The sequence below is a fragment of the Equus quagga genome, chromosome 7, assembly GCF_021613505.1.
Source record: "Equus quagga isolate Etosha38 chromosome 7, UCLA_HA_Equagga_1.0, whole genome shotgun sequence".
Taxonomy (NCBI): domain Eukaryota; kingdom Metazoa; phylum Chordata; class Mammalia; order Perissodactyla; family Equidae; genus Equus; species Equus quagga.
The window spans coordinates 92,431,456-92,457,071 of NC_060273.1; the positions used below are offsets into that span (position 1 = coordinate 92,431,456).

General features: G+C 41.0%; 1 protein-coding gene across 1 annotated transcript in view; it reads right to left on the bottom strand.

Moving 5' to 3' along the window:
- Positions 1–25,616, bottom strand: part of PRDM6 (PR/SET domain 6) — a 100,855-nt gene that overhangs the window by 13,762 nt on the left and 61,477 nt on the right. Inside the window, exons 4-6 of the mRNA XM_046665361.1 lie at positions 20,867–20,994; positions 17,243–17,367; positions 5,803–6,145 (exon numbers count right to left, since the gene is read on the bottom strand). Of these exons, the coding sequence (XP_046521317.1) occupies positions 5,803–6,145; positions 17,243–17,367; positions 20,867–20,994 (596 nt within the window). The remainder of the gene's footprint in view (positions 1–5,802; positions 6,146–17,242; positions 17,368–20,866; positions 20,995–25,616) is intronic.

Here is a 25,616-nt window from a genome sequence, read left to right on the forward strand (position 1 = left end):
ATGTCTCTGGTAAGCAGGACGGACTGCTTACTAGATGCTCTCTCACATCCCGTCATGCTCTGTTCCTGTTTTCAGATAATCAACAAACGTGTGCTGCCTGAGGATCTGTACAAGGCACAGGCTCACAAGAGACAGTATCAATAACATGATCTCCATCTTCCATTGTGTGTACTAGCCAGTTCCCTATACACAGAGTTTCTATGGTTTTGTGTATATGTCCACACTAATTAGAATATGGACCACTAAAACTTATTTGGTAAACAGTTGAGAATTCATAGCGACAAGAAAATCTAGTACCAAAATGTAAGACCAAGCCTCATCTTAGCTGATCTCAGAAAATAAAGTGATATCCTTTCATTCTTAGGTAACTTGAAGAATTATTTTAGACCACGTGGTCACATTCACGTTGGCAGAAGATGATTTTATGTAGAATTTAGAACAAATATCTGTACTCTACTTGCCACTATAACAACAGATTGTCTCTCTCAGCCTAGAAATTTACAGAAAGTCAGCCCTCCGAAAGTAAAGACAATCAAAAAGTAATTTAAATATTGACTGTGTCCTAGGCTTTCATCTAATGACACAGGAGTAAGTTCAAGACAGAATGAAACCTTCAAGCCCAAGAGCAGGGCTTAAGAAACATGATTGCCACTAAGGAATCTCAGACATCACAACTTCTTTTGGGAGAACTGGCTGCAGGTGTTAAAACTGTGTACACATGTTTCTACCAGCACACTCCGACTCCTCACCCCTCAACTGACAGCTGACAGGCTTTAGGGGCACAGAATTAGTTGCCATTACTCAGCTTTTTACCCTGATGACTAACATTCCCATTAACTTTTCATGGTCTGGCCAAAAGATAAGACTCAATTTATTAAGCTTTTGGACACAATCAGTTTCAGCTCCAAAGTTCTGTCTCCCTTTGATGTGTCATACTGGAAGCAGTATGGGAGGACTGCATCAAGTGCTGTGTTCAGTTTTACTCTTTCCAGGATCTCATGTCATTGAACAACTAAAAGGGAATCTCCTTTCTAAAGCACTTTGATTCTCCCCAAGTCATCATATACAGCATTTTACTATTCTCGAAACAAACTCAATAGCATTCCTCACAACGGGATAATCAACATCTCACAAGCATAAGAAGCTTATGGCATTTTATAAAAATTTTTTTTACTACTTGAGATATCTAGCAGTGTTGTCCAATGATAGAAATGTTCTGTACCTATGCTATCCAATGTGGGAACCACTAGTCACATGGCGCTGTTGAGCACTTGTAATGTGTCTAGGGAAACTGAGAAACTAAAGTATTATTTTACTTAGTTTTGATTATTTTAAATTTAAACAGCCTCATGTGGCTAGGTCCAACACAGAAATATCAAACTTCACGAAAAACTAGAATGTGCTCTGTACTCAATAAAGAAATAACTAAAAAACAGACAAAGCCTAGGTTGATTTAGTTAGCATATATGCCGATCAATTTTTAAGCAGAAATATAGCAGTGAGACAATTTCAGACACCCCCTGGCATTCTCTGTAACTGGCAGCTCCTCTGCCAAAGATTACTCCAGCAAAATGTGCAATTCATTTACTTTGAGTCTGTGATTGGTTTGGTGTACACATAGGAAAAGAACGAAACACTTAGAATTAAGTGCGGTTTGGTTTAAAATATTATTAATCCTGCTTTGATTTTTCTTTCATGGCATAAAACCTCCAGGACAAAAGTTGTTCAATTGGGGCCACATTCTCTCCTTGCCCCACATCATCAGCTCAATGCAAATCTCCTGAGACTTCAAAGGGAGCGCTACTTAGGTCACTGCTGGCTTCATGGAATGAGAAAAGAACAGAGCTGTATGTAAGGAGAAAAAGATTTCAGGAAAGCAGGAAAAGTGCAGAGCCAAAGCAGCTGCAGAAAACGGAAAGAAACAAAGAAGATAACCTTCACGCTCGTGGGGAGGGGAAACAGTAGAACACAAGAACACGGATGCATTCCAAAACAACTATTATGGTAATGGATTATCTCCAGGCTCCTCCCACCAAACAGAACCTTCTAGAGCCATCTTCCCCTCAGGTACCACCACATCCAATTACAAACAATAATACTCAAAACACAAATGTGAGCAGCTGACAGTGCACCCAGGAGGCTAAAGGCGGACTTTCCCCAGGTGGCACAAACAATTGAAAAGGAGAAAAGAAAAGGAAAAGGATGCAAAATAAAGATAAGCATTATAAAGACACTTTCTGCAGAAAATAAAAGAGAACATATTCATCAGAAAATAATCCACTGTGATTGAAGGCTTCGCTTACCCCTTTCTGGAGCCCCCCCATTGGGACTGTTGAGAGTTTCTGCAGCAGAAAAACAGAAGAGAAAAGGGATTTCTAACTCCTGGTTCAAGCAAGAGTTGAGTCAAGCTGCCCTGGCCTAGGTAATAAGCCTAAGCAAAACCCCAAATGTTTATGAAGTCCCTAAATAAAATCTAGGTTGATCTAGATTCCAACAGCTTCTTCCCTTTGGATTCTCTCAGGAAAAGAAAAAGTCAGGAAAAAGGAAGAGGAGATTTTTGGTTTTGTATGTTTGATATTAACAGAACAAAGTCAAGAAAATTCCATGGCTCTTGGACCCTCATGAATGTGTTTTTATCTTTAGTGCTAATTCCTACCTCGTCAGGTCAAACAGAATTTTTTTTTGCGTTCAATGCAAATAACAGGGTAGTGAAAAATGGTGATGCTGGCAACCTTGGGTATCCTCAGATCTCTTTCCTTTATATCAAGGCATAAACTTTTTGATGGCCTCACATGAAAAAGCTCACAAATATAGACACACAAAGTCTCTTTGATGGAGGTTCACGTCTTGGGTTTCATGGCCAAATATTCAGTCTGTTGAGCGAAAAATCTTTTGGACTTAAGATTCAGGGGCCTACTTGAAACTCTAACCTGTTTACCTTCTGACTTGTCTTCTGTGTCTCCCTTTCTTGCCTCTGGTTCTAGCAAGATTTTCCTATCAAAATAAAAGCACTTGAGTTTTTCAAATAGAAGGGAAATGGTTTCTGACTGATAGGTTCTAAGCTTTTCACTGTATATGGCTGAATGGGCACAAATTGCTAAAGACTAAATGCCAGCTGATTTATGGAGTCAATCACTAAAGAAAATATGTATATTCAACAGTCGTAAATCTTCACATGGATAATAAGAGAAAAGGCCCCAAATTTAGTAACCATCATGTACAAATCTGATGTTCCATTTCAGTTCGGTATATTTCTCCTGTTTAGCAATTCACCCATGTGACTAAGAATTATGGAGAGTATCTTTTACTTCCAAACTTGCTGGTGCAAAGAGAGCATTCTAGGTTCTGGAACAGAAAAGAAATAGTCCAGTCCTATATGCCAGAAGCAAATTATGTATCTAGAATGGAACTGATGGGTCAAAGTGACTGGACATCTCCCTCTATTTCCCTCTTATCTCCAATAATCAACTCAGATGTGATGGAGTAATTCAAGCATCTCCCCATGATGAGTAAGAAACATGTATTTTATTACTTTGCCTACACAGGGATCAATCTTTTTGAAGTCATAATGCTGAATTTTAACTTATTCGTGAATGATGGTGATCACCTCAAAAGTCTTCACCAACAAAACACAAGGAAGGGAGTAGGCGGGACCCACTGCTTGAGTCATCTGATCCCACTCTTGCTATCCACCTGGATAAAAAGCACTCCTTACTTCACCTCACGTGGGAAGGCCTGGCCACACCACACCTGGCATCTGAGTCAAATCAGCCCGTCAGGGTCTAGCACAGTTTGGGAGGCTCATACCACTTGGATTTTTGCCAATAACTAAATTAGCTTTAAGTTGCATTGACCTAACAATCTCTCATGGAACCGCATTGTGTACATGTACGTTTTCTAATTTGTCAGGTAGTTTTCTGACAGTTTACATAAATGTGTTACACATTATGACACTGCTATTTGACAGGACAGACTTCATGGAGACTTAAACGATAATACACATACGGTTTTCTAAGTATAACTGAGGTCAGACAAACCAGTCTGTTTCACTATCTTTCTATTTACCACGGCATATTTTTCTTGCTTCATGTGACATTCAGCATGAAATCATCTCACACTCAAAGCTAAGCTCGGAGTTCCAGTATCCAGAAACTTTCAACTGTCATTTCATTTTACCTGGCATGTTCTGATATTATAACAACAATCAACCTGTGCAAATAATAAGTCCATACACCTAACTCACTCAATTTAAAAAGCAAGTTCATAATAACACAATTTTAATACATGTTTTATATTTAAAACACTACTAAAATGTTTTGCAAACTTTGACTAGATGTATCTTGAAGCTATATGTGTATTTGTAAGCAAGGCAAACTTTCAAAAAAATCCTTCCTGAGTGAGGAGAACAGTTTCAAAACTTTTGTATCCCCTCTAAAGCCAATGGTACTAAGATGTGCAGAAGTCTGGTGATATTTTCACCAGGGGGCTCTCCTATTTAAAGTAAAAGATTGTAAAGACACAGCTGCCTTAACAGCCCTAATGCAAACATTTCAACATTAATTAGTTACAGCAATGCTTGACGCTAAGCAAGTGGTTTCTAGAATGGGACAAATAAAAACATACACACGTGTAAATGTGCATATGTACCCTAAAATGGATTATTATTACTTTAGAAAAGATCCACCCCCTCTACGCCACCCACCTTCACTGCTAGTGTTTTCCAGCACTAGCTAGGTCATATCCTGCAGAGCCGGGAGGGGAGAGCTGGCTGTATATTACAAGGCAAGGAGAATGGAGAGGCTTAAGATTAATCGATGGCCAAATTAAGAAAATAATTCAGAAGTCTTGCTTCTGAGTCTCCTACCCTATTCCCAAAAATCATTTTCTACTTTTATATTCAAAGTGCATTTTCAATGCTATTCTTAGATATTTGGGTTTAATCAAATTTTCGTAGGACATGAAGGAGAGAGAAAACACAATCCTTTCTTATTGAATTAATTTGATTTTTGTCTTTTGCGCTCCCAGCTATCAAGACTGTCGAATAAACCAGTTTTGATTCATAAATAATAGTTCCATTATATCTACTGTGCCACTCGTCAGAGTACCTGAAATTTTAATTCACTTGTTCAGCTAAATTTCATCCTCAGTTCATGGCCATAAAATTCTTTATTGACAAACTTTCAAACCAACTTTGACTCTGAGGTATCTAGTCAACATTTTTCTTCTGTGTGGATATTAGTTTATTGAATAAGTGGCATCTGTTTTCCTCCACATCACTAGCAGAGTAGGTATTTCCTTTTGACAGCTTTGCAGGATTTATGGGTTTGCATGCTCTGAAGAAAAATAGTACTAAGCAAAAAATTCCAATTCATTACCTCTTAGTACTTAATTAAGTTCATACCCACGGCACACTGGAGGTGAACCCTGAAACGGCTGTGACAGCAGCAGAGCAGCCAGCTATATTATCTTTGGAAGACAGAGAGGATTCTAATTATCATGACCTCATTTTTCCATCTATGATATTCATAAGTGTTCCTTCTACTCTGCTCCCCCTAAGACTTGGACAGTTTGGAAAGCAAGAGCTGATTCTTCTCTGCAGCCACTGTTCATGGAGCCTGTCTAAACAATACAGTCAAGCAGTGGCCTCACATTTATTACTCTCTGACCTTCCAGAACGCAGACAGCTCTTATCACAGGGTTGTCCCTGAGGTGCAGCTGGAGGAGGTGCCTGGAACCTTGCGGGAAGGCAAGCAGTGGGTGTCACTAAGCGAACACACCGTGAGCAGTGAGGGTGGGGGTTACCTGTCGGGGTTCTGCGTGCACACGTGCATCTGTAAGAGGATCCGCTGCGTGAAAGTCTTAAAGCACTGCCCACATTTCCAAAGATGCCAGTCACTGAACTCCGAGTGGAGCTGGCTTGTGGAAGTCGGGCTCGCAAGGACTCGCTGGTTTTTCACGTTGATTTGGTTAAATCCTGACTCAAGGGGCCCAGACTTGTCCAGGAGGGAGAAGCTCCTGCTGCACGGAGTCTGTGGGAAAACGACGGAGCGCTGCTGGGTGGCCGGGGACAGTTTGCTGCTCTTGTTGAAGGGCTGCAGGGCGTCTTGTCTGCACATGGCTTCCATTACCGTCGAGGGAACATTTACTGGGAGAACAGCAATAGTTATAAAAGATCAGTTTTATCAGCCCTTAAAATAAGCACAATGACACATGTTTCAAAAAAATTCCTATAAATCAACATCTAAAAAATTTGTTTTTCTAGACTTAGAATTAACATAATAGCAGACAATTTGATTTGAGGAGAAAAGCGCTATTATCACAAATTAATAACTCATTCAATGCCTATTTATTAAGCCAGTACCATATGCTCAGGATTGTTTGTACACGGTCTTTGCCCTCAAAGAGTTCCCTTATGACTTGAGACAGAAAGACTCCATAATGAGGGTCCACTCTGCACCCCAGCTTTGGAAGGAGTTCAGATGGGAGAGATCCAGCAAGAAAGGGGGGAAGAACGGGGTGGGGGGCTGTCCAGAGAGGTGGCCTTGAGCGGTACAGAGAAGGTAGATTCAGGCCTTTCACCAGACCTTGCCAGCACAGGACACGTATTCAAGAAAAACTGGCTGAGGAGATGAAGGGAACAATATGAAAGATGTCTGGAGACAGAAGTCTGGCATGCTGGTGGGACAGTGAGGGAGACAGGCTGACCGAGAAGGCCATGGCTTCTCAGTACTGTGGGAATAAGGGGTAAGGGGTGTAGACCTCAGAGGGCCTTTAAAGTCCAAATAAATAAATAAAGACTTCAGGCCTAGGAAATAGACACAGACTGTTTCTGAGCAGAGAAATAGCAAGAACAAAAGAAGCAGTGTTCAGGGAGGGCTTGAGTGAGGTATGATGCACAGACAGGGTGCAGTGGGTAAGGGAAGAGCGGGAGGCAGCGGAGTATGCTGCTGGCAACTCAGGCTTTGGAATCAGAAAGACCTAGATTCAAATCCCGACTATGCCTTTTATTAGCTTGGTGATTTCAGGCAAGTTATTCAATCTCTCTGTGCCTCAGTTACCCATCTGTAAAATGAGGACAGTGACAGTAATAATCCAAAAAGTAGTAGCAGCATGGCTTAGTGGTTGAGATAGCCTAGATTTTAATTCCACTATTTACTAGCTTTGTGACTGTGGGCAAGTATGGAACACTGAAATCCACAATTTAGTTTTTGGTAAAATGGTCACCTGAAGGATTGAGTGAGATAACGTACAGACAGCATTTAGTAAATGTATTGTTGCCACTCAATAGATCTTGAGCTCTATGAGCCCTGGTTTGCTCATCTTTAAACCCCCTTTTATGAGGTTTGAATGAGGTGATGAAAGTACTCATCACAGGACCTACCATCAACAATGGCCACTATTCTTATTATTATAGAAGGAGAAGTAACTGGAATGAAGGGAGATGGACCTAAATTGAGGTGGTGGCAGTACGAGTGGGGAAAGAACTAGAACTAAGAAACGTTTTCGAGGAGGGAAACCTAATATACTTGAAATTCATTATTCTTTTTTTTTTAGGTTGTTATTGTGTTAAGAACATGTATCATGTATTCACTGGTCAACCCATAGGCTCATAGGTGATTAGAACCTAATGTGCTTAAAAACTATTATCCTTTTTTTAATTAACTACTGTGTCAATAAAATGTATTTATTGGTTACTTCAGGGGTTAAAGGGATTAAAAGTTACAGGGTGGTCAAGAGAAGGGACTTAGAGATCAAAATATTTGAAAAGGTTGATTGGCAAAAAGATTGGTGATGAGAAGTAAACTATGGCATTCTGGTTCAAGGCCACAAGGAACAAAACACATGGACTGGAAGCTCCCATCCTTTCCCGCCACAGACCGTTGCTACGGAGCACGAAACTCAAGTGTCCTCAACTACAGAGAGAGAATGGTAGGGGACTGTGACTGCGGAAGTCTCCACACTTGAGTGGACAGGTAGATACCACATGTGGGGACATAGAGGGATCGGGATGCTGCCGCTAAGGACTCTTCAACTCAGCATTCTGTATAATCATGTGTATTGGATGAATCCAACAAAAGGAATCGCTGAGTCTACAGGGCTCTGTCGGCATGATGCAACTGTCCTAGGAAGGAAAAACAAAGCAAGAGACTCACAGGCCTAGAGAGAGCCTAGGGTTTGTCCAGTTGGCAATTCTTTACCCTGACTGCACATTAGATTCACAGGGGAGATTTTTTAAAAAAATTAAATCAGAATCTCTTGGTAGGGCCTAGGCACCTGCATTTCCTAAAGTTCCCCAAGTGCTTCTAATATATAATCAGCATAGAGAATCACTGATCTAATCCTACCCTCTGTTATTACAAATGAAAAAAGTGGAAGCCCAAGAAGGCCCAATAACTTGCCCCGGGTCAGACACTCAGTTAAGGACACAGCTAAGTTGGAAGCTTTAGCTTTCTGACTTCCAGGGTGTTTCTTTCTGACCACACGCCTATGCTGTCTCTGTTTACTAGCTGTGTTTCAAAAATAAAAAGACATTTTACAGCTAGCATAGTGTGTTTTTGTGTGTATGTATAAATACATATCATATATACCAAAATATATTATATATGCACACATACACACATACATATACATATTTATGTATGTACGTATATTTTATATATAAACATTTATGTACTAATTTCAACTTCTGGAGCAAAAGTGCATAATCAATATAAAATTTGTGCACACATTTTGACTTTCAAAAATTCTTGATTGCACACAGACTGTTACTTTTTAAATAGGTATTGAAAGATAAGGAGGAATGTTTTATCATGTTTTGGCACTTTTTAAATAAAAATTAAAACTGCAGCACTGTCAGAGATCAGGGGAGAGCTCGTCTTGTTTAACCCATTTATAGCTAATCCAGAAGAGACAAAGCATGGGAGACCCGCAAGTTTTCAGGCAACACTAAGCTCTTGCAGGCTGGGAAACGCCAGATGAGCAGGGGGCAGGCAGGGCAGGAAGACTGTGGAATGAAGATGTCATCGACATGCATGGGAGCAGGAAAACCAGCCGAAGCTTCCCTATTGGAAAGAGGAATATAACGCCTCTGGAGGAAAATAATACAAATAATACTCAAGTATAGATTATAGATTCTGACTTCTCACTTATGCATCTGGAAAGTAACCTAATAAAATCAACTTTCAAAAATTGTTAAGGTCACATAACCTTTATGTTAAACAAAAGTATTTGTGGGCCAACGAATGTTTTTCTAAGTTTAACAATCAAGGTCAAAATGGTAATAAAGAAAAATTTATACCAGTTTGTATAATAATCTGGGATGTATGAGATCTGAGTTAATGATAATAATAGCATTTAAGCCATAAGAGTGGGGATGGTTGCAATAAAATTCTTCTCTCTTTTATTATTTTCTTCTCTGGGATACCCCAAAGCAAATGTAATACGTTTCAAGATATAGGTAGCAAGACTTCACTCTATATTCTACTTTTGGCATGATCCTTTATTGTACTTGTGAATAAATTCAATCCAACTGAATGAAATGAGCATATAATTCAGAAAGAAGAAAAAGTAAGGATAGGAATGAATAATTTTCACACAAGCAACCATATTTGATCTCTAAACTGTTCTGCAGAGCTCCTGCACACTTCCATGGGACCCTAGAGATCTACAAAGCATAGTTTTTTAAAGCAAGACTTTTAAAGCAAGACTAAAGGACAGAGAGGATTATTCTTCCTAAATACCAGCCTCATGGCTACAATAATCCAAGGTATTAACAAAACAGGAAATTATCAGGAAGAGGACAGGAAACGAATCAGAAAACACTATCTCGTCCCAACTTAAGATAGTATAGACAATTGCAAACAGCACAGAGATGACTAAGGAAAATGACCAAAAAGATGAAGTGGTTTCTTCATGAAGACATGCTAAGCTAGTAAAATCTCTTCAGTCTATAAGACAAAGATTAAGGGGAAGAGAGCAAATTCTCAAAGCCTTAAAGGATATAGGCAAGGAAGAACACGAACTCATGAAATCCTGGAAAATTAAAAGATTGAGAGAGGCCAATTCAGGATCCATAAAACAAGGTCCTCCTTTACCCCCTTGTCCATTCAGTCAGTCTACAAGTACTTACTAAGCATCCATTACATGCCTGACCCTCTGCTGGTGCTGTGGTTACAGGGGAAGAAAGAAAGCCCCAGCCCCTGCCCTCACGCCACTTAAACTCTAGTGAGAGAGACTGACATTAAACAAAGGTTTTTACAGATAAATATTCACTCAGTTACATCACCTCTAAAATTCCATTAATTTCAAGTTGCACCATTAATTGCAAGTCACCATTAATTCTAAGACATCTGCCAGATTCAGAAAGACTAAAATGTGAAAAATATATGCATGTTAGAATTGACAACATACAGTTGGTCCAAGTGTGATAAGTGCTATGAGAGAGAATAAAGAGGTACCAGAAAAGCATATATCAGGGATGGCTAACCTCGGGGTGTGAGGGATGGCATCCCGGAGGGAGTGACCTTGAATGTGAGTCCTGAAGGGTACACAGACATCAGACAGGTGCAAAAGGAGGAAAAGGCAACTCAAGGAGATGAAACACTGGCAGCTTTGCCAGAGGGTCTGTGTGGCCTGTTGCGGCAGGAAGGAGCTCAGGGCACTGAAGGAATTGAGAGGCAGCTAATGTGGCCAGAGCAAGAAGGGTTGAGGCGCTGCAGCTGAGGCTGGAGAGGAAGGCAGCACAGCCGTCAAGGCCTATGGGAGCTGGGCAGGTAATGGAAGTAAGTGATGGGAGGTGGGTTAATACAACAGAGGATGGTGGAGTCTGCAGCAAATGAAATAGGGCATGGCCAGTCTAAAGATGTTTGAATTCTAACTTTGTAAAACACTATGTGAGCCAAGCAAAATATTTATGGACACTATATGCCGCCCATAGGCTACGACATTAAAGAACTATGGATTTATAACAAGAGTAATGGCAAAGGTGGGAAAAACCAAAAAAGGTTTTTTTGGTTTTAGGGTCTGAGGTGATCAGATTTATGCTTTAAACACATCATCACTCTATATTGTTAAATGAAAAAGTGAGATGTAAAACAATGTATGCAGTATGCTGCTATTTGTATAAAAGGGGGAGGGTTGGAGTGAGAGCAAGAGAAAGAGAGGGAGAACACATCTGAATGGGCAAAATATATGTCTGGAAGGATACCTAAGAACCTGTCAACGGATTGCCTCTGGGAAGGAGAACTATATGTCTATAGTACTTTCTGGATTATGATCTATGGAACCGAACTACCTATTAACAAAACAAGTGACTAAGCTGAAACAATAAAATAAGCAAATCAATGAAACTTCACTTTGGCCGCAGTGATGCTAAAAGGGAAAATGTGACATGCAGAAGGCTAGTGCAGTGGTCCAGGCCAAAGCTGATGGTGACACCAACCAGGTGGTAGCAGCAGAAATGAAAAGAAATGCATTTAAGAGTATACAATCAACAGGACTTCATAACTGACTGGAGAGAAGGATGAGCAAGAGTGAGGTGTCAAGGTTTCTAGAAAGAGCAATTGGAGGAGTGGGAGTGAGAGTTACCGAACTGGAGGAGAGGCAGTTTGTGGGGGTGAGTAGAATGGTTTCAGCTTTACTGGTTTAGTCTGAGATGCCTATGAGACACACAAGGGCAGACGTGGAGTGGACAGTTGGATAGCAGTCTGGGGCTCAGCAGAGAGATCTGGATTGCAAATAGAAATCTGGAGGACCTGTTTTAAGTCAGGTCCCCTGGGGAAAAAAACTCTGAAAGGGAGATGTGCAGTTTTGTGTGCAGGAGCTTTACTAAGAAGTGCTCCTGGGATTGACACTTGTTGGGGAGTGAGGCAAGGGGATCCTGTTGAGGGAGGAGATTAACAGCTCTGGAGCTGGGAAGGTCCTTCAGCATTGTCCTGCTTTGGAACAAGAGAACCACTCCTTCTCCACAATGACTAGTCACTGGACATGAGCTACGTGGGGTGGGAGAATGACCAAGAGTAAAATAGCTCTTAGGCTGGAGGCAATTCCTGGAGACAAACTCATCCGAGAGCTCTCCGCTCTACACTCCCACAAACGAGGGGAATGAGCACCTCAATCCTGTAGCAAGGTTGGGATCTAGGAAGCACACCACAGCACCTACGAGGTGAAATCTCTCACGACAGCAAGTTTCCCTGTGTCTTTTGTCATTTCTCTCTGTGGACATATTTTCAGTGGGTGCTGCCTTCTGTTGGAGTCCTGCACAGATGCAGAGGCATCCCTGTGGGGTGACTTCTCCTTTGCCTTTGCTTCTTCTAGGACCCTACAGGATTCTCTAGTTCTAGACCAATTTTTATATTCCTTTCTTGGCCCAGGGTTTCCATACTTGGAAGTTTGTGCACAATCAAACCCCACACTATCCTATAGTTGTGGCTGGCTTTTAGAGTGTGACACTCTGTTTTCACTAATGGCCCAAGACAGATGGTTCCCTGGCCTACTGGTTGAGGATAGCATTTTTCTAGTCTCCTTTCTGGGACAAAATAGTAACTCCCAGTTCCTGGATTTATGTAAGGAGTCCAATCTCAGCTTCCCACTGTGCACAGCGGGCCTGGAACCTGACTCCTCCCAACTGCATTAATACTCAGTCTAACACCCCTGGAGCTCAGGCTCACTGGCCGTCATATGTGGCACTTGCATTGTGTTTTGTACTGTAGTTGTATGCTTATGTGCCTTCTTCTAGCCTGAGTTCCTTGAGGACAGGGCCTGAGTTTTGTAGCTCAGCACGATGTTTCACACAGGGCCTTGCACACTGTTGTTCTTGTTGGGTTGAACTATATTCTAGTCTCCTCAGTGCTCATAGATAGAAGGCTTGAGTAGGGCCTTCCTTACCCTGGGCCTAGTTTCTCATTGTGGTGAGGTGGTGGGGGTAAGGGGCACTATGCAGAAGTGTCCCTTTTTATTTTCTGCTCTGTAAAATCAGTAGGAAAAGGCTGGCCTCATGGAGGCAGAGTTTACTTCAGTGCAGCAACCCCTGGGTTGCCATCAAGTTTCACATTCTGCTACCTCAGCTTCATATGCCAAGACAGAAAAAGCAGCAGGAAGACTTGTTGAACATTTATTCCCAGGTTTTTTTTTAATTTCCTCTGAAACAAATATGAATACACTACGGTCTTTACACTCTGCAGGAGCTAATCCCCCACTGGAAGCTTTGGGGAACCTCATTCCTTCTTGCGGATGCAATCTGTCGACACAGGCGTTCCTTCAGGCTCTTCTGAAAGGCCCACAGTGGATGGAGTGGCTCTCTCTTTGGAGCTCTATTACATTCATAACTATGGGTTTTTAAAAGAAAATAACATAGGAATTGCTTCCAGAACTCAAATGCCTGTGTGAAACGCTGTCTTCTCTTCGGGGCAAGGCAGCTTTCAATGGCTTGTCCAGGCACTGTGTATGCCCCACTGCTTCACGGCAGCTGCCAGAAGGGCAGTGACTGGAGCCTGAGCCCACCACACATGCTCAGTAGGAAATGTGTACTTTCGATGTTGAAAGAACCATGGGAAGAAAATGATATTTTTATAAATGAAAGTGCTTAATAAGTATTATTCACTAAGTAAAATCATATTTTTCTTGAATGTCTTGGTCCATGTATCAATTTCATTAATGAAGAAAAATCTGGCTGAAGTATTTAATCCCTCCTAATAATGGCAATAAAATTCTCAATATTTATCCCGTGAGCATTTATTAATTGTTTACCGGGTGCATAGCACTACAAGGAGGCTCTGTGGGGGCATTTTGTCAAATAAGTCTTTGATCTCAAGAAGCTTCTTTTTAAGGTACCTAATTTATTTTGTGGCTAGCTCAGTAGGATAAAAATTGTCTTAGAATTGCTAATCCTGTTGAGATGATTTAAATTACTCAGGGCTGTGGAAGGCTAGCTGTTAAATTATCTGTTCATGCCCTTTCACACATTTGTGCTTTTAAATCACACAGAGTATTTTCTCAGTACAGAATAAGGAACCCTCATTATAAAGCATTCCCAGGTCTCTCAGTGAATCATATGGAATGAGAATCCATCTTAGAGTTAAGAGTCAAAGTCATATATTTCCCCCACACTATCTGATGAAGCTTTCTGCTGGTTTCTTGGGTGGCCAATCACTGACAGATATATGACTTTGAGACAGGAACTGAAATAAAATTCCTATAGTGCCCTTAGGGGAAAGGGAGATTGTCACTGTTGAGCATTTTAGTCAATGACTTAATTCCCTTTAAACTTCCCTCCACCCTTACTTAGAGCTCTGAACTCAACCCAAAAGAGCTGCCTAGTTTACCTACTGAATCCACAATACTTCAAGCTGCTGTGGCTTTGCAAATTTCCTTCCAAGGATTTCAGGTGCTAAATGACATAACATATGCCCTGGTAGAGTTTATTCAATACTCTAATCAACAATCTCAAGAATGCTTCCCATAGGTGGGACTATAGGAGAAAGAAGGATTGAGAAGCAAAACATATGTTATTTCCGGAAAGTACATTTTTTGACGGCACTGCGGCGCTGAATCTGAAGACCAGAAGGTACACTCTTAGACGACCATTGTCAGGTGTCTTTGAATGGCACATAAGACCCCATAATCCTCCAGCTCAGCCCTAAATCCCTCTCATCCATGCACCACATCACGAGGTGGAAGCAATCTTGTGGATGTGTGACTTCCACTCCAGAGATCCCCGTCAAGGGGAAGAAATGCGTTCCCTAAGTAGTCATTCCACAGTTTCCATTTCTGACTCCTAACTCAGTAAATGGCCATTCCATCCTTCCAGTTCCTCACACCAAAGCCTCAGAGTTATCCTCGACTCCTTTCTCTCTCATTCAGCATCCAGAGTATCAGCAAAGGCTGCTGGCTTTACTTTCAAAATATATCCAGAATCCAACAACTGCTCACCACCTCCACCACTTCTACTGTGGTCCAAACCACCATCATCTCTCCCCTGGATTCCAGCAAGAGCATCTAATTGAATTCCCTTTTCTATTCTCACCTCTTACTGTGTAGCCTCCACTCAGTAGCCAGAGTAATCCCGTTACAACTTCACCAGGCCCACACAGAGTAACAGCCAGATCCTGACGGTGGCCTCCTAGGCCCTACAAGATCCCTAGCTCTCCCCATATCTGAGTTGACTTCTCCCCACCTCACTCACTCTAACACACTTATTTCAACCTCATGGTTCTCTTCCAACAGGCCAGGAATATCCCCATTTTGCGGCCTTTAGACTATTAGTCTGGATGCCTGGAATACTCTTCTCCAAACTAACACATGGCTTGTTCCTTCACTTCCTTAAGTCTTTGCCCAAAGGCCACCTTCCCAGTAGGGCCTACCGTGATCACTCCCTAAAACTGCAGTTCTCAACTCCTGGTACTCCTTACCCGTTCTCTGCTTTATCTCTACACTTATCACCACCTGACAAACTTTCTACTTGCTCATTTACTTGCTGATAATCTGTCTCCCTCCACTAGAATGTAAGCTCCATGAGGGCAAGAATTCTTGTCTGTTGTGTTCACTGCTGTATTTTCAGGACCTAGCAAAGACACTGGCCCATAGTAAGTGTTCAATAAATATCTGATCAATGAATGAATGAATGAACCAACGAATGAAAATTTGTGTTATGTATTTCAGAACTCTAGGCTTTGATATGTTTACTCTCGACATTCCTCAACACAAACACACCAGAATAATGTCTTCAGAGTCCATAGCAGGTTGTATTAGAGGAGGAAGCAGAGGACGTTATAGGATTTCTGGAATTCTGTTGGATCAAATTCCATACTTCAGAAGCTTAGTTTATGTCAAGGTTCTAACGTACAGACAGGCCCACGTCAGCAGATCATGGGGGCTCATACTGGTGCCTTTCTTTGTGAGGACCTAGAAGTAGCTTTAGGGAAGTTGGGGCAAGGAGTCATCCTGAGAGGAAAGCATACTAGCCTGCATACCTATATCTGCCTCTAACACCAACTGCACACTCAGGTCCAACACTGAGATTTTCTCTTATGAAAACAGACACTCCTTCACATAGCAGTATCACTTTAGAAAAAAAACTTTCCAATGGAAACTTGGGAGGTAAGAGGAATGTACTATATGCCCAAAGATGCATGTTTTGATTTGAGATTGGTTTGGGGTTAGGGTAAAGTATAAAAGGACAGTTGATAGTAATATTCTTTTTGAGGATTCTGTTTTTTACAAAGAAAATAAAGACAATATGGAAAAGAAATATCTGACCATCAGCATTTGGATCAGTAGTAGTATGAGCATTTTTTTTTATTGGAGTGTGTATGTAAGATAGAGAGAGAAAGAAGTGAAGAAGGAAAAAGTTAATAACACTTTTTTTTTCTGAATGAACTTCCTTAGATAGATCTGTTCTCTCTGTTTCTTTTTCTGTTGCATAATACCAAATCATCAATTCACAGATTAGTCAATTTGGTGACAAGAAAAAATAACATCATTGAAACCAGTGTTTTTCACTGAACCATATCAGAATTACCCAATTCTTTTCCAAATACTAGAAATCACCTTATAATATTTTCCAAAGATCTGATAAAACAAAAATATAAAGTTTAAGTGAAAATTGCTGCATTTGCATTTGCCTAGATGTTAGATTATTTTTAAAGATTATGATTGTCATAGTAATAAGGATAGAAGAAAATTACATGGTTCATTTTAGAGTAAGAAATTTAGAGAGACACAAATTCCTCAGCCAAGATTTTTACCTCCATTCCTCACTCCAGTGAGTACGTAGGAGAAGGCACACCCAATTGACTAGAGGGGTGTACTCCATTAAACAGCATTGTTTTCTCTTATTTCATTTTTGCATACAGTGTGACTCCAGAAAGACTATGCAAAGTTTCAGAGCAGAAGATTTATCTTATGCTGCTCTTATAACCCCAAAAGGTGGCAAGCACAGAACCAGACACACAGTAGGCACTCAGTAAATACCAGCCACCTTAACATTGCTGCCAGTAATTATTTAAAACTAAGGGAAAGGTTTTGAAATTGTGAACAGGCAAAGAAGGATTGGCCTATACAAGTGAAAATGCCCTGTAAAAAAGCAAAGAACGTACAAGGAAAAGAAATTGATGGACCGACTTGGGCACATTGGCATTATGTATCAGAGTGACCTGCATTTCAGGAGTTTCAAACAACACTCTTAAAAAGTCAGCTTAGAAATAGGTATTTGAGATGCGAATTTAGAGCCAAAAGAAATTCTTACAGTTTTCATCCTGGGCAATGCATTGTAAGGGGATCCCAAAGAAAGACGTATAGCTGTCATTGTACCACACCAGAAGCTCGGTACCCCTGGGAATATCTATACAGGCTCGGTAGAATATATTCGACCTATTCAAAACAAAAGAAAACCCAGCTTAGTAATAGGTAGGATTAATGTGCCCCCAACCACATTTTTATTGCCCCGAAAAAGTCCTCCCAGCTCCACCTAACCAGTTTCTGTTTGTAATAAAATCTGCACCCACCTAATCATTCCCAGCAACCAATTAGAGCCTGTAACTCAGTATGATAAACAGCTCACAGTTTATTTCCACAGTGTCCCTCCACAGAATGTCTTGGCTGAAGAGACAGATATTTGGCCCAGGAGACAGCAGAAAGAAAGAGTTCATTTAAAAAAAAAAAAATTCCATCTGACACTGATGAGAATATTCTCTCTCGGCAAATTGCAGACACCGGTGCCTCAACCTCAAATATAAATTAATACTATTGACTTCTTATTTGAAAGAAAAGCATTCTGTGTATTCTTGCAACTTGGCATTGGGAGTTCCCAATTTTGTAACAAAATTAAGCAGCTTTGTGACATAAGGACTGAGAGAAATAAAAATCTTCCCCATTGCCTTTCTTCTAAAGTTTGATACAAGAGAGGAGAAAAACTCTCTTATGTGAAATGGATGGAAATTCAATAAATACAAGAAAGAGCACTTTACTCTGGCTGAAAGATTACACTCTGAAATGATAGAGTGAAGGGACCAAGAAATAAACATTTTATTATAACAGCTTTGGTACTGTAAAGAAAAATCTACAGATTAAAAAAACTGCAACTGGTTTTCTCAGTGAAGAATTGCTACAAATATTACCCTCAAGTTCAAGATAAAAGTGTTTAGGGTTGGTGGGCCTTAAATTTAGCCTTTCTGTAAGGAATTGGCTGTAGTAGGGCAATTTGTCCCTTGTATAACACTGCAGACATAAGGCGAATCCTTCATCACATTTTTCATGGCAGTGAGATATGCACTTGTCAACATATTTTGTCACCACAAAGTGGCTCTTGGCAATAGGATCATAAAGATCAATAAAAAAGTGCAGATTCTCAATATTTTACTTGCAGCTGCAAAAATTTCATTTATCTTGTTATTTTCCTCACTTGCTGCCATTCTGTCTCAGGAGGGCACTGCTAGCTAAGCAGAATGTTTTTCCCAACATTCTATGAATATCTGACAAAAACTCCAGCCAGTTGTCCGGACCTCACTACTCTTCCTCCCTCCGCATCTCCAAGAGCTGTGCGTTTTATTAATTCTTTCCACTGCTACGTAAAAAAATCAAAATTGGAGCCGAGCTATAAATCACTGGCATCTCCTAACTTGAGAAAAACGGAGTCTACTCTGTACTTCACCCTTGTAACATTTCATCTCTCGGTTTGGCTTCCCTTCATATAAACACAGCGCCCGGCAAATGAATGTGCTAAAACCAAATGACACACTTTGCCGCTGAAAGAGCAGAACTGTTTTCGAGCAATGGGTGGTCTTCTGAGGCATGGAGTCGGCCGAGAGGGAAAAAAAATGTGTAAGCATACACCGTTCCTCACAAGCGGGCAGGGCTTCCAAAACTCGCAGAGATCTCTGCATGTTCAAGCACATCAAAGGGATTTTTCCCTTTCCAGATAATATTTCCTTTGCTGACATGTATTTAGTATTGTGGTTGGATGACTCATAAAGATAGCTTCATGGCGTCCCAACGCAGTTGAAGCAGAACACACGCCAACAAACATTATTGTCAGCCTCAAAATAAAAACAAAACGTTCAGCTAAGGGTCAATCAATCAAGGGCGCTTTGAAGAAAATTCCATTTAGATATTACAAATCATAACAGAATGAATCTAAACCAGCTGACTTTTTGTGAAGAGGACATTCATGTACAATAAAAATTAGGCTGGCTCTTCAGGGTCCAACTTTTCTATTTTCTTACTCTTGGACGTGGTCACTGGTGACGGATGCCAGTTTTTTAAATTGTGTTTTTGTAGTTCATTTTATAAAGATCTGAAGTAATCGAAAACAGATCAGCAGAGAGAACTCGAAGTTTAAGCGCCATCATGAAAGGGGAGCTATAAAAATCCACTTAATATTGACAGATAGGTAATGACTTACTCATGCCCACCTTCCTCTTAGGGGTTTCTTGTCTTCCCAGATTCAGAATTTGCCTCAAGAGCTCCCCGGGTGCTCATTACAGAACCAGCCAAACTATCTTTTGCTGAATGGACAAGCACAATCTTTACTAATTTTCTAGCTCCAGTTTCATAAAAACTTCATGGCAGAAATGCAGCTGCAATAAAGGTGAGTAAAGCCCGTACACAGCAGTGTAACCAAATACCATAGTGTACTATTTCATTTAAACCATTATTTAATGAAATATAACTGCCCAGGAAACCAAGGCAGGGAGTCACAGCCTGCTCAAATACATTCCTTTTGAATTGGAGACCACGCCAGATTTGAGCAGCCTTTAACCTATAAGGGGAATAAAGGGTTTTTTTTTTTTTTAAGGCTTCATTTTTAAAAACCAAAAAAAAAAAAGGAAAGGAAAATAAATAGCCATAGGCAGGACTCCAAGTTGCCGAGCACAGGGCCTTCTGCTTTGATGTGTCTGTGGTGCCTAATAAAGCTAAACAGTTGCTTCTGATTCTAAAGGGAACACGGCTGTTTATAACTGAGGTCATATATTTACATCGCACATGTTTTCGAGGGATTTTGAGAAAGGAAGGCTTAGGGGTAGGGCTTTTCTCCTATGTGATCTGTTTTTGCCTTCTCCTCTCCACTGCAACCTTCTTTAGCACTAAGTGGAAATGCCTGACCAACAGGTGCACTGAGCAGATGTGGCTTAGCATCTGGGAATCCACCTAGCTTCTCAGCCCCCCAGGGGCCTCCCTAGGAGACTGTGGGAAATGGAGGTGGCTCCACTTTGTCTTTGTGACCCTTTTGGCTTTGCCCAAACATCTTGGGAAAATGGGGGTTTCTCTATGCTCTGGAACCACCTCATCACCTGAAACATATTCTGAATCGTTGAAGGGCCAAAGTGAAATGTTTTGGCACCTTTCGAGGGATCAGGAGAGGTTATTCTGGCTCAGCCACTGCTGCGGGGCATAACGGTTTTGGAAAAGCAGCCTTGGGAAGGTTGAGAGTTCTTGGTTTCCCATGCAGTTGTGCACATGAAACTGTTCTCCCTGGGGGATAGCCTGAAGGTGACTGAAAGCAAAGGATCAGGGCTGAATCTCCCAGCTCCTAGTCACGTGTGTGTACACATCCGCTGGGGGGACCCCCCAAGCCAATGGGTTTACTGGGCTTGTTCAGGCCACTGCGGAAGAGCAGACGATGATGTGGAAGTAACTTTACCACGTGCGCTGAGTGAAAGAGGCCTTCTACTAGCATCTTTCTTCCTGAATTCTCGTGAAATAACTTTTGCAAGAACTAAGATTTCAGAGACCTCACAAAAAAATTTCTGCCAGTCCTTACAGAGTGCTGCAGGACTCTGGGATTTTTTTTCAAAACTAGCAGCAAGCCTGAATTTGTCGATGCAAGCCAAAGGGCTTCAGCTCCGTAAGTGGAAATCAAGGTATACTTTACCTGTACTGAACTACTGTTAGATTCTGTTCTCCGCAGTGCCTTGCACATCGGATATACCTCATCCAGCTCGACTTACTAGGTTCCCCACCATCAATAAAGTGCTGTAGTGTCCCATCTTGATCATATATCTAGAGAAGAGGTCAGAAGGTCAAGTAGTTAGAATGAATCATCAGCAATCATTTTCCCTGCTTCCCTTGGTGTCTCTATGTGTCGGCTGCAGAAATTTATTGCCCTTCAGTTTGCTGGTGCTTATTGATGCTTGTGGAAACTCAACCAGAATAACAGGAAAATATTTTTTGGTGATGCAAGTCAGTTACGTTTTTCTTATCAAGCCAATCTTCCCTGTATTAAACATATTTGTGGTATCTCAAGGATGTGAGTGACCATGTTTCCCAAAGAATATTTAACCTATTTTGACAGGCTACTCTTAAGTAATGAGCTGCTGGATAAACAAAGCAGGCTGAAGGGAGAGGCCACACTGACATGGCTGGAACATCCACATAAGAGGCCCCCAGTCTCACACACATAACTGTTTGAAGGCATTCGAGAGGCAGTAACCGTCCGTTCAACAAGCTGAGTGGCACCTAGCAGAAGGCAGTTGGAGAGCTATGGAGCTGTACGGAACGAGTCAAACAGACTCTGATTTGGATGAAACAAATGGACTCTCACCTCGTAGAAGATGTAGGACTTCAGCTGTTGGGACTTGAAACTATTAGGAGAGGAGTCATCAAAAAAGAGAGACCCTCGAAAAGGAGGGGAAAAAAATAACTGTTTCCTAGGGATTTTAAATGTCTTCACTGAGGTTGGTCTACTAATATGGCCTTAGGTCATCTCAAGCAGATTTTCTTTCAAGATCAGATTTAAGGAAATGAAGTCTGCTTCAAACCAGGCAATAAGTGTGGGACAAAAGTCTTATGGAAAACAACGAGCCAGCCCAGCACACACAGAGCCAGTGCTGACAGCAGAGGTGATCGGCTTTCATTCCAAGAATCCAGGTCAGCCTTGGGCACCCTGGAGGATGTGGTATCTAGAGGAGTGGGAGATCAAGGGGTTACATATACACAGGAATTTTAGGTCATCCCCAGTCCTAGGGGCATCCAGGAAACAAAAGGTACAGTTCTCAGAGGGACCACAGTACAGCTGGACCTTTTCAAATAAAATCAGCAGTGGGATCCTGGGAGCCGCTGAGGTGTTCCCCAGAGCATGCTGAGAAATGGCTCTTACTCTTGCTGATCAGCCTTTCCACTTTTCCTTTCCCAATAGACTATGAAGAATAAGTCTTAGAGTGAGCCTCACTGGTTACATGTAGGCCCTAAAACCTGTATGGTCATTCATATTAATTTAGCTCAGTATTTCTATTCGGGGGGCCAAAGGGCTTAGGGATGAGTTTCTTTTTATTATCACTAGTCATTTTAAAATAGCTGATGTTTTTTTCACTTTTCTTGAACTCATTTGTCTCCACCTCCAACCCTTCCACTAACCCCACAAATAAAAGACAGACATCAATTTAATAAAGACAATTGTTTGAGAAGTTATGACTGGGTAGCACGCCAGAGTGACTACAGCTGATAATCAGTGTAGCCTGAGAAGAATCAAGAGATTCCTGGATTATAGTATATTTAAGATCCATGACTTCTTTAAATTCTGAGTTTTGAGACAATAGTAGAGAATGGAAACACTTCACGTGACAAATACATCTGCTACGTAAGCAATCTAATGACAGACTTCGTATTTAGGTCAGATGACACTGCAGTTATTTTGTTGTGCTTGTTGTTTTTATTTTTGTTTCAGGAAGCTGGTTCAAAGATTCAAAGTCTTAACCCTGAGTCTGCTGTTGACAGCCCATGCGACATTGAACAAAGCCATCAGTTCCTTAAACGCCACTGTTTATCTATAATGGAGCCAAGAATGTTGATGACCCAGCCCTCTGCTCTGTCCTTCCCCCACGAACAAACCTTCTGTGAGGGCTGCAGTGAAATAATGATGAAGCATTTTGAGAAGTAGAATTCTCCTTTGTGTTTCTAGCCAACGTCCTCAACAGCAAGTAAAATTCTTTAACATTTATATGTAGTGGGTGCTACCTTGAGTGTTAGCTCATTTGAACACCAGACACTAGCCAGTCTTTTTTTTTTTTTTTAATGCATTTTTGGCAAGGAAGATTGGCCCTGAGCTAACATCTGATGCCAATCTTCCTCTTTTTCTGTTTTTCTCCCCCAAGCCCCAGTACAAAGTTGCATATCCTAGTTGTAGGTCATTCTAGCTCTTCTATGTGGCATGCCACCACAGCATGGCTTGGTGAGCAGTGTGTAGGTCCACGCCCAGGATCAGCACTGGTGAACCCCGGGCGGCCAAAGCAGAGCGCAGGAACTCAGCCACTCGGCCATGGGGCCGGCCCGCAGCCAGTCAGTCTTGAAAATGAGTAAACAAAGTGTTTCCTCCTATACTGTTGTTTCAGCAATAATCTCCTTAAACTAAGTATATAGTGACTATAGCAATCCTACGATTTTTGCCTGCCTGATGAAACTGCTACTTGCCTTGAGGAAAAGTAGATGGCTATTTGTCAGGTTTTTTTCCAAATATCACACAACGTAGCACATGGCATGAGGCTGAGCCTCCTTGGCTTCCACTAACACTGATATTCCACTATTTCACATGAAACTGTGACAAAAATCTCATGCGCCAATTAGATGCCATAACTGCACCCAATCAGAGTTGAGGCAGCTCATTTAACCTTGATACGCTTCTCTCCCTCAGCCTCCAGAGCCCAGCCATCACCTAATCTCGTTGGTGGGTCCTAAATCCACCAAAATCCTAAATACTTTTCAAGTGCACCTATCTCTCCCTCTCCACTGTTACCATCCTAGCCCAAAGCAGCTTCCTTTCTCACCGGAAGTATTGCAACAGTCTCTTAACGGATCTCCCTGCAGATTCTCCAGGCCCCTCCAGCCTAGTCTCTAAACTGTAGCCAGAGGGCTCTTTCAAAACACAAATCTGATTATATCCATTTCACCCAACTTCCCCCCAAAATAAAAGCTTCATAAATGTCATAAAATGTCAAGTCACAACAACATATATTCACAGCACGTGGGATTTCCTCCAGGGAGCTCATCAGGCTAATAGGGCAGCACTCCCACCAAAGTTATTTAAGGAGGCCAACCACGTGTGCCAAACTTTGCATTTGGCTCAAGAAAACCCTGGGCCCTTTCTGGTCTGTGCTGTGAAGGTTTAACATTTAAACTCAGCGTTTTGTGAAAGAGAAATAATGGGCCAGAAGGTACTGATGCCCATTTCTGGGAGGGAGAGTAAAATTGGGAGAACCAGGATACCCAAATGTGAGCGCTGAGTAGGAAGTAGGACGCAGTCTCAGAAGAGCTCCAGGTACTCACTCGGGCCCTGTCATTACTCCCCACCATTGGCTCACCTTTGCTGCCATTTAAGAGCTCAGATTAAAAAAAAAGAGGAGGGGCTAAAACTCCACATGTAACTGAAGTACACAAGGAGCCTGAGCCTGAATCTTGTCAGGGGCTTCCTCCCAGAAGAGAAGGATCTGCAAGTGGGGAAATGTTTCAACAGGCTTCAGTCTAGAGCAGCAGCAACAAGTTCAAGTTCAGGAAATTGTTCTTGGAGGTTGCATTGACATCTACATTTGTGTGACACTAAAACGAAATTTTAAGTTAGAGACCGAATAGGTTTAAAAAATTTAAGGAATTTAAGGAGGTGAATTAATGCCAAGACCCAGAGTGATTTTGTTTTCATTACCTTTCAAAAGATTTAAAATAAGCAGAAAAATAATGGAAAATCATGTGTAAAGTGTTTAGACAATCCCCTCAGGACCTATGAAAATGTTGAAAAGGTCAGAAGTTTTTATTCATTCAAAACGTGAGTATGAAGTCACATAAAGTTAAATTTAGATTAAGGGAGATTTCAATGTGAAAGAACATTTGAATAAAGCACAGTTTTGCAGAAAGCTATGGACTTTATTCTGGATGAACATCAACAACCTAAGTTTTACTATTTGCTCTGTTCTTTCTAAGGAAGCAGAACAAATGACTCTCTCGAGGTAGAAGAAATATATGTAAAGAAACACACAGGACATTTGGTGGGAAACGGTTAAATTCTGCAATGGAAAATCCTCAAAACTGTAGGAAGTATATTTGGCATATTTGTTTTAGAAAGCTAGTTTCAACATTGCTGAAAAGGAGTATAAAATGGCACACTCACACTGGAGAACATTTTGGCAATATTGAAAAAAGTTGACAATGCATATATCCTACGACTCAGCAATTTCACTTCTAGAAAATTACTCCAATGAAACTCTGATACATGTGCCTAACGAGACAAGTTGAAGGGCATTCGTTGTAGCATTGTTTGTAATAGTAAACAATTAGAAGTAACAGAAATATCCACCATCAGAAGAATAAATAAATTGTGGTTTATTTATTCGACAAAATAGTATAAAACACTTAAAATGAATTAACCGGATCTGTTTGTATTAAGATTCAGTTGATATAGATAAATATCAAAAACATAATGTTGATTGAGAAAATTGGGTTGCAGATTGATACATATGATACCATTGCCTAACATTCAAAATATACAAAATAACACTCAATAGATTATTTTATAATGGTGTATATTGTAAAGTACATATAGCAATCTATCCATATATATCTATACATATAGTAAAATTCTGAAAAGACACAGTGGAAGGACTCCTGATAACTGTAGCAGAATGCTGGCCTTGGGAAAG